The following is a 9,674-nucleotide window of genomic DNA, read 5'->3' on the forward strand; positions in this document are numbered from 1 at the left end:
AGCCAAAGGAACCATGCTGGGACTTTATCCTCAGCCAGAGTGGGGAGACAGCGAGCACAGGTGTGCAGGCACCACAGGGACGGGAGGGCACGAGGGTCTTTGCACAAGCGACTCACCTCTCCCGCAGGGTCTCCATCTGCGTCAGGCAGGAGTGCGTGGATCCTGCCTCACTAAAGTCTCTGTATTGGTCTGGCCCATAAAACCATCCAGGCAATTCTGACTCACGGCAACCCCATGCTGTGGTTAGGTGCTAGCCCATAGCGACCTCACACACAACAGGAGGCTCTGCCCGCTCCTGCACCATCCTCACAATTGCTCCATTGTTGTAGCCATGGTAAAACATGGAGAACTGGCCCTGGGGATTTCCAAGGCTGTCCATCTTTACGAGATCAGAAAGTCTCATTTTTCTCCCATGGAAAGGCTGGCTGGTGGGTTTGAACTGGCAAACTTTTGGTGAGCTGTCTGGTCCTTAGTCCACTGCACCACCTGGTCAGATGTTCTTCAAGGCCCCACCCCCACCCCCAGCCCTAGGCAAGACCTCCTCTCCTCCCGCATCCCTCATCCCTCTAGGCTGCCTCTGCTGAGTCCTCATGGGTGTTTTCCATAAAGGGGAGGGCCCGTGTGGCTTCTGTCCTGCTGCACCGTGTTTCGGGGTTGGCCCGACAGACGCTCTCTGTCACTGCCTCTAGCGTCAGTCCTCCTCATGACTGAGGCAGCTGCCTTCCACAGACTGGTCACACCTTGTTCAGCCATTTGGGGATTTCCGGTCTTCGATGGCCATGGGTCACACTGCTGTGAACATTTGAGAACAAGCCACGGGGGATGGGGGGAGGTACTCTCATCCTCAGAGGGTGAAGTGGTTAGGCGCTTGGCTAACCCAAGGCCAGTGGTTCAAACCCACCAGCCACTCCCTGGGAGAAAGATGAGGCAGACACCCAGAGGGGCAGTTCTGCTCTGTCCAAGGGGGGTTGAGTTAGTTTATTGTGCCAACCTGGCCGATAAACACATGTGGGATTAATCGAAGGGCAGAGGGATAAATGGCTCGGTGAGCCTCGCCTTTGGAGTTCTCTGGTCTCTAGCTTTTGATGGTCCGACCAGGGTGCAGCTGCCTTAGCAGTTCCCAGCTTCAGCTTGCAAGGCTGACTTCCTGCAAGACATTCTCAAGGAGAAGTCACATGGACCTACCCGGATGCAGCCCTGGGTGCTGGAGCAGCCGTGTGGAGACCCCTGCCAGCGCTGAGATGCTTACACACTCACTGATTCGGCTTTCCTCCTGCAGTCAGCATCATTGCGGCTGCTTTGTGAGCTGGAGGAGGATTTTGTGGACTGGTGTTGGACATATGAGTTAATGGGTTAATGTTGGACTTATGGGCTTGGGCAGCACTGGGTTGGGATGTTTTCTTGATGCACACTTAACCTATATATAAAACTCTCTCTTATACATGAGTTTCTGTGGATGTGTTTCTCTAAAGGACCCACACTAACACAGGGTTGCTGTGGCCGGAGTCAGCTCGATGCCTGGGGACGGAGTCTTTTGAAGGGTGAACCCTTGGGGAGTGGCCAAGCTAGAATCCCTCTAGCACTGATCAGAGATCCGATTTTCCCTCCATGGCCTGGCCAGCATTTGACCCTCTCCTCCCCTCCTGGTGGGCAGGCAGCGGCACCTTGCTGTGGCTGCCGGGACCCATTGACACTGCATTTGCCCATGCTTCTGTGCTGCCTGTGTCTCTTCTTTGGAGACAGGCCTGTCCAGACCTTTGCTCACGCTGAAATTGGGCTGCCAGTGTTGAGTGAAGAGCTCGTGATGGACCTGGGCGTCAGACCCTCAGCACCCAGGTGCCTGCCTGCCCCCACTCAGACTGATGGCACCACCTCTCTGAGGTCCCTGTGGCCACGCTGACCAGCAGGGCCTGCCCCCCAAGCGGTCTGTAGTCCATTGCTTCATTGCATGACCCTAATCACATACTGAAGGCTGTGCGCTGGGCTGCCACCTGCAAGGGCAGCCGTTCAAAACCACCAGCTGCTCCTCGGGAAAGAGAGGAGACTTTTACTCCATCAAGATTGGCAGGTTCGGAAACCCACAGGGGCAGCCAGACCGACTCTGTCAGACAGGGTCTATATGAGTCGGTATTGACTCCACAGCAGGAGTTAGAGTTCAATCACTCGCTGGAACGATCTGACCGGCTAACCCAGCTCTTACCGCTCCTCCCCTGTATTCTCCTTATCATCCTCCTTATCACCCTCTAAATGGGATAGCAAGCTCCCTGTGTCCTTGCTGCACCCCCTCGGCACCCAGCATGCCGGGCACCGAGCGGGTCCTTGAGCCACGCTTGCCAAATGAACAAGGAGCTGGTGATCACCAAGCAGATGGTAAGCTGGCTTCCCGGCCAGGACCCAAGGCAAGGCAGCCAGGTGTTGCCTCATCAAACACACAGCCGGTGGTGGCCGGGACAGGGCTCCAAAGGCCCCGGGAGAGAACCACAGGCTCTGTTTTCAGGATCCTCAGGAATGTGGCTTCTGGGGAGGGGAGGGTCACACAAGGACTGCCTGCAGCACCTTGACAAAGTCCTTGCTGACAGTCCCCAGAGTGACCCAAGGACCCCTGGCCTCGCCTGCCAGGGTCCACAGCTTCCTTTATTTGTGAACCACAAACAAGGGTCCCCATTTTATAGGCAGAGTGGAAGTACCATCCAAAGGAACAGCGAGGGGCTTCCGGGTCATGTCAGATGGCCTCTAAGGACCATCCTTTTCAGGTCAAAGCAGTGCAGGCAGAATTTCCCCCAGGGAAGGACAGAGGCTTTGAGTCAGCGCTGGAGAGCTGACCGCTTCTGTGCAGACAGAGCCAGTCCCTGGAGGCAGGAGAGGCCCAGGGGCACTGGGTCAGATCCGCTGAGCTCTCGAGAAAAGCATCAGTCTTTGTCTTGCTTGTAAAAAGCTGTCTGCGTGTCATGAGGAATTTCAGCTGCAAGAATCAGGAAGCAGGGGGCTGGGGCGGTGAGTGCCTGGGCGCTGGGTTAGAAGCACAGCTTTGGGGATAGAGGAGAGACTCAAGCTGAGGATGGGGACACCTGGGGGAGCTGGCTGGAAAAGGCAAGGGAATTGCTTGGTTTTCTCCCAGAGCCCAGAGAACTAGATGCTGGCATGTCAGGAGTCAGTGTCAGAAACGCACAGGAGCAGTTCTACCCTGTGCTACGGGGCCACCGTGAGCCAGAATCGACTCCGTGGCAGGGAATTTGTTGGGTTATTAATTTTGGGGGGTCCTCTGTTGGACTCTGACCTCTAGAACAGAAAGATAATACACCGGGCGTTGGTCTAATCCATGAAGATTTGGCTAGTCTGCTGCAGGAGCAGCAGGGAAGGCACAGGGACCACCACGCTGTGTCCGGCACAGGGCGACCCATCTCAGACATGATTAGCATTGTTCCTCATCGTTGCCAGGGAGACTCGGGGTGGCACACAGGAGTGGGCAGCACCAGGGCAGGGGGAACTTGAGGTGCCTGCGGACTCCACACAGAACAAAAGCCCACACCTGAGGCAGGTGGATTTCAGAATGCACTGACCAGCTAAAATCCAGTATACTACACATGAGGGACTTGTGTGTGTCCTAAGGCCATGCCATGCCATCGCCAAGCACCTGGGTCTTCTGGATGCCAGTAGACCTGAGGCCAAGGGGGCGGGTCAATCTGGGCAGAGAAAGGGCTTGGCATGCCCGAGGATGCTCTGCCAAAGTCCTGCTGCAAGGAGCCAGGGTGGAGGCCTGTCTGCAAGGCCCCCAGGTTTCAGGGCAGGAAGGAGGAGGAGGAGCAGGAGGAGGAAGTGAGAAGCAGGGGAGAGACTTAAAAGGAGAAGTGAGGGAGCTCAGGGGGCAGGGGTAGACCAATGGGAGTGGGGGTGGGGGGTGGGGCCCAAATAGAACCAGAGACACAAGAGGTTTGGGCAACCAAGAGGTTACCAAATTCCCAGATGACCAATGGCCTCTGCAGGGGCACGCCGTGCTCTGGGTGCACACGAGCACCGGGATACAGGGTTGAGGAAAGCGTGGGATGTCGGGAGTGAGCCCACCACACAGAGACTCTGTAGGACATCAGGGAGCTGCCCCAACGGGTTTCTGAGAAGGTCCATCTTTACGGGAGTAGAAAGTCTCGTCTTCCTCCCTGGAGGAGCGGCTGGTGGTTTCAAACCACTGACCTGGCGGTGAGCAGCCCGACAAGTGACCCACTAGGACACCAGCCCTCCTCGTGGGATGTATATGAAAACTCAAGCCTGCTGCCCTCCAGTCCGTTCTGACCCATAGGGGCCTGTAGGACAGGGTAGAACTGCCCCTGGGGGCTTCTGAGACCGTCCCTCTTTACAGGAGCAGACAGCCTCATCTCTTTCCCACTGAGAAGTTAGTGGGTGCAAACTTGACCTTGAGGTCAGCCACCCAACATGTAAGCCATGACGCCACAAACTCTCCTTAGGGGACAGCACGACATCTGTGAAATCCACAAACAGTCCTTCCCTAATAACTCTGCAACAACTCCTAAAGAGGTCCTACAGTACAGCTAATATGGATAGACAGGATCCCAGGTGGTATGGTCTGCACTCAACTGCTAACCTGGAGGTTGAAGGTTCACACCTACCCGGCGGCACTGAGGAAGGAAGGCCTGGCTATCCGCTGCCATAAAGATCACAGCCAAGAAAGCTCTAGAGCAGGGGTTTCCAGCTTCCTATTGCCGCGACCCTTTCATACAGTTCCTCATGTTGTGGTAACTCCCCCCAACCAGAAAATTATTTTCGTTGCTACTTCATCACTGTCATTTTGCTACTGTTATGAATCGGGTGACCCCTGTGAAAGGGTCATTGGGCCCCCCCCCAAAGGGGTCACGACCCACAGGTTGAGAACCGCTGCTCTATGGTGACATGTCACCAGGAAGCACGTGTGACACGTGTTTTTCTGGACTGGGGACACCTCAGTCAGGTCGCCGGGCAAGTGGCATCTTCACCACAGGGATAAAGGCACAAAGAACGCACAAACAGGCAGGCCAGTGGAGCTATGTGGAGACCAGGCGCCTTACAAGGCACTGAGAGGTCGTGCTCCGGATCTCCCCTGGACAACTGGGTCACGGACGCCGGAACAATCAGAAACTACAATCTCCACCTACAAACACAACATTCCCTAGTTCTTTACTGTTTCCTCCCCTCCCCTCCCTCCTCCCCCCCCAACTAGCATGACCCAGTTCTACAGTACAAATCCAGCTAGACCGGAGCATGTACACTGGTACACACAGAGTCCAGGACAGATAAACCCCTCAGGAACAGTAATTGAAGTAGCAAAACCAAGAAGGCAGGGGAAGGTGGGGGGGAAAGGGCGAGAAAGGGCGAACCGATCGCAATGACTGATGTATAAGCCTCCCCGAGGTGGACAAATAACAGAAATGGGGGTGAAGGGAGACAGTGGACGGTGTGAGATATGAAACCAATAACAATCTATAATGAAAGATTCCTGAGGGTGGGAGGGGCGGGGGGAAGGGAAAAAGGAGGAGCAGATACCAAGGGCTCAAGTTGAAAGAAAATGTTTTTAAAAGGATGATGGCAGCATATGTACAAGTGTGCTTGATACAATGGATGTATGGATTGTTATAACAACTGTAAGAGCCCCCAATAAAATGATTTATGTAAAAAAATTTTTTTAAAGAAAAACAAATTTTGGGGGAGATGAGCCAGTCAGGGTGCGATGAAACAATGATGAGAAATACAACTTTCCTCTAGTTCCTAAATGTTTCCTCCCCGCTCCCACTACCATGACTCGAATTCGATCTTGCAAGTCAGGCTAGACCAAAGGAGGTACACTGGTACAGATAGGAACTGAAAATACAGGGAATCCAGGACGGATGAGCTCTATAGGACCAGTGGTGTGAGTGGCAAAACAGGGAGGGTAAAAGGAGAATGGGTAGGAAAGAGGGAACCGATTACATGGAACTGTGTGTGACCTCCTCCCTGGGGGACAGACAACCGAAAAGTGGATGAAGGGAGACGTCGGACAGGGCAAGATATGACAAAATACCCATTTATAAACTATCAAGGGCTCATGCGGGAGGGGGTAGCAGGGAGGGAAGGGAAAAATGAGGACCTAATGTTGGGGGTTTAAATGGAGAGAAAATGTTTTGAGAAACGATGTACAAATGTGCTTTACACAATTGATGTGTGTATGGATTGGGATAACAGTTGTATGAGCCCCTAATAAAATGTTAAAAAAAAAAAAAAAACTAATGTCGGGGGTTTAAATGGAGAGAAAATGTTTTGAGAAACGATGTACAAATGCGCTTTACACAATTGATGTGTGTATGGATTGGGATAACAGTTGTATGAGCCCCTAATAAAATGTTAAAAAAAAATTTTTTTTTAAAGAAAGAAACTCCAATCTCATCCCTATTGAGTCAAGCCCCCCCATAGGACAGGGTAGAGCTGCCCTCGCACGAAGCATGTCAGTGATGCTTCACAACATCCCAGCTAGTTCCGTACAACGATCTCACCCATCATGCAGGTGAGGCAACAGAGAGTCTGGGAGACTCGTCCAAGGTCTCATGGCATGGGTACTGTTGCCAGGCTGCTGGCTCAAGCTCTTCAGCACTGGGTGTGATGGCCTCCCACTGCTGCACTGGCAGAAAGCTGGGAAGCGGTCCCAGCTTCCTGGTAACTTTCCAGAAAAAAATTGCTGGCCACGGAGAACTTTGAGGCCCATCAATATAGGATCAGTAAAGCGCTGCTGCACAGATGCAGGAGAAATGCTGTGTATCCATTTTAAAAGGGGCTGTGGTCACCTGGGCCAGGAAGATGCTAGACGGATGTTAAAAGGAGAGGGAGGCATTGCCTGTCAAACAGCATCTACGGTGCCATCGCTTTTGCCACCAAAACCAAATATAACTGAGCTCTGGTGGTGCTACGGGTCATGCGCTGGGCCCTGCTCTGGGAGGTGTGCAGTTTAAACCTGCCAGCTGCTCCCGGGGAGGAAGAGGAGGCTGTCTGCTCCTGCAAAAACTAAGTCTCGGAGACCCTGCACAGAGTGGCTAAGTGGGAATCAGCCCCATGGCGGTAGGTTTCCGACTCATGGAGGGCCTGGTGGTACAACAGTTAAAGCTCTTAGCCCCAAACCCAAAGGTTGGCAGGGTCAAGATGAGTCTCAATTGACTTGATAACCGTAGGGTTTGGGGAAGGGGGGGGGGGCTTGGTCGCTGGGCTATGAGGCCATGGCAGGGGGAGGAAACAGTTTTTTGGAGCAGAGACACAGCCACCACAACTCTCCTCCACGTTTGTCCAGTTGTGCTGGGAGGCCGACTTCCAGATGCTGCTGAGGGGGGTTTCTGATCCCCTGATCAATGCTGAGACCCACAAGCCTCTGGGGGAGTATCCTCTGCTCCCGGCTTTCCCCAGGCTCCCCACTCCCCTCCTCTTGGTCCCCAGGGAAAGAGTCTGAGTAGAAAACCACAGACTGGGGGAGGGAGAGGCCCTGCCCACTGGCCAGAGGGAAGCCGCTCAGGGGTGGTGGGCGGGGCCAGAAGCCCAGCGCATCTGCTCAGAATCCTTCCTGACTGGTTACCCTCTCCCCTCCGTGGCCAGAACAATAGCTTCTGAGATGGAACCCAGCAGTGGGTGGGTGACCAGCAGAGGAAGATCAGCCCCTTGGTGACTATCCCCACCACCACCAAGTTCATGAGCCCCTATGCAGGTCAGCCAGCAGGGCTCAAACCCTCCTGGGTCACCCAGCTGTGCACTCAAGGATGGGGGGCAGGGGTGGGTGGTTTAAGAGTGAGCATGCACTGCTGAGGAGCCAGGGCCTGGGTTCAAATACAGGTCCCACCAACATTCCACACTGGGGCCCTGTCACTTAGAAATGGGAGCTATTTACACTGCACACAGCGACACGGGTCCCCAGACTTATTTAACCCACCACCCACCCCCTTTTCTGGGGGGGGGGGAAAGACTCAGTATCCTCCCCCAATGTCCGTCCCCACCCCACCCCCACCCCCACTGGCAATTAAAAACTTCTGAACTCTAGCCATCATCCTGGATAAAATGTAGGCCTCCGCTTTTGCAGCACCAGCAGACACCCACCCCCATTCCAGCACCGCCCCCAGGGAGTGGTATCACCCATCTGGGAGACTTAAGCCCACAGTTTGTAGAAACAATGAATGAACTCTACTTGAGAGAGCGTTTGCTTTAAAAACAAGCACACAAAGAGAACACCTTGGTACTTACTGCCCTCTGCACTGAATGAAAAGTGAACACTCTTTGGCCAGAGCAGCAGGCCAGGGAAGGGGCAGCTGTTCTCCTGCACTTGGAGTAGCTCATCCTGAGCCCCTGACAGACGCATTTGTCCTCACCCAGTCTGTGGCCACAGATTAGGAAACCAAGGTCCCTCCAAGGAGGCGAATGGCTTTGTCCTGGCCACAGCTGGGAAGTGGACACACTTGAATTGAAACCTGAGCCATCTTGCTCTGTGTCCACGGCCTGACCACCAGGCTGTCTGTCCCTAAGCCAGAGACCCTGAGAGACTCGAGTTCTCAAACCTGAGCCTTTAAGAGAGCCCTTGACAGCCCTGGTGTCCCAGTGGGTAAAGCTCTCCAACCCAACCCTCTTCACAGAAGAAAGGAGCAGTCGGTTTCCACAAAGACAAACCCCAAGGAGCAGTTGGACTCTGTCCTCCAGGGCTGGAGTCTGGGTTTGGGCTCCACCCACCGCGTGTTCTTCCTTTCCCGCTTCCACCACCAACAGACAAGTATCCGGAGGGCATTGATGCCAAGGGTCCGGCTGGGAAGTGTTCCTCCTACGTGCACACCTGTGTACCCTTCTCCCAGATCATAGCATGGGCCATTCCCAACCCAAGCCCCCTGCCTTGAGGGGTGGCCCCTTGGGACCCCACTGCGAGGTCCTCTCCCAAACTGCATCCGCTCGGCCTGCTGGAGGTCCTCACACAGATGGACGCACCCAGCATCTCGCTCCGTTTGTTTAAATGAAAGTGTGCACGCTTGCGTTCCTGTGAGCCGTAAGCCGCTCATCCGCACCTAACCACAGCCTGGGCCATCAGCGCGCAGACAGACAGACAGTGCCAGGGAGGGAAAGCAGGGGACAGCTGACGGCTCCTCCTCCCCCGCGGGCAGCAGCCCCCCCTTAGTCTTTATCCCGTCTTGAGGACCCACCCAGAGGGCCCTGCGGGGAGCGGCTGAAGCTGAACTTTGTCCTCTCACGAAAGGACCGTGTGGAGGGATGGCCCGCAGCGGCACAGGCACCGTCCCGCCCGCGCCCGGGAGGGTACTGCCCAAGGGCAGCCAGGTGGGCCAGCCCCGCGGCCGAGGCTTCGGAGCCGAGCGCCCGGCGCCCCCCGCCCCCCGCGCCCCTACCTGTGCACTGCTGGATGAAGTCGCCATACTCCGCTCCCTGGTCCCCGGGCACGATGGTGGCGCCGTCGTACTTAAAAGTCACCCTTTGGGTTGGGGAAGAAAAGAACACACGTCAGCCGCGGGCTGCAGGGCGCGCGGGCAGTGCGGCCCTCGGGGACGATGCGCCCGGCGCGCAGGGACAGGCTCACCAGATGACCACCGAGCCGTCGTCGCGCACCAGGTTGTACGCCGCCCGGCAAGCCTCTTTGTCGATCCGGGTGGCCATGGCCTCGGCGTCGCCGCGGAGGAGCGGCC

The 9,674-nt window shown here is 55.4% G+C and overlaps 1 protein-coding gene across 2 annotated transcripts in view; it reads right to left on the reverse strand.

Annotated features, from left to right (window-relative positions):
- The window catches only part of COTL1 (coactosin like F-actin binding protein 1), a 31,039-nt gene that overhangs the window by 19,614 nt on the left and 1,751 nt on the right, over window positions 1-9,674 (reverse strand). The window contains exons 1-2 of one of the 2 annotated variants that reach the window (XM_004704523.2): window positions 9,569-9,661; window positions 9,381-9,463 (exon numbers count right to left, since the gene is read on the reverse strand). In XM_004704523.2, the coding sequence (XP_004704580.1) occupies window positions 9,381-9,463; window positions 9,569-9,645 (160 nt within the window). In that variant the 5' untranslated portion in view covers window positions 9,646-9,661. Of the gene's footprint in view, window positions 1-9,380; window positions 9,464-9,568; window positions 9,662-9,674 lie in introns of those variants that run through there. The other variant, XM_045293941.1, reaches the window with a different exon arrangement.

Source organism: Echinops telfairi, unplaced genomic scaffold (genome assembly GCF_000313985.2).
Source record: "Echinops telfairi isolate 266 unplaced genomic scaffold, ASM31398v2 ScPeMD7_2291;HRSCAF=2852, whole genome shotgun sequence".
In the NCBI taxonomy this organism is placed as follows: domain Eukaryota; kingdom Metazoa; phylum Chordata; class Mammalia; order Afrosoricida; family Tenrecidae; genus Echinops; species Echinops telfairi.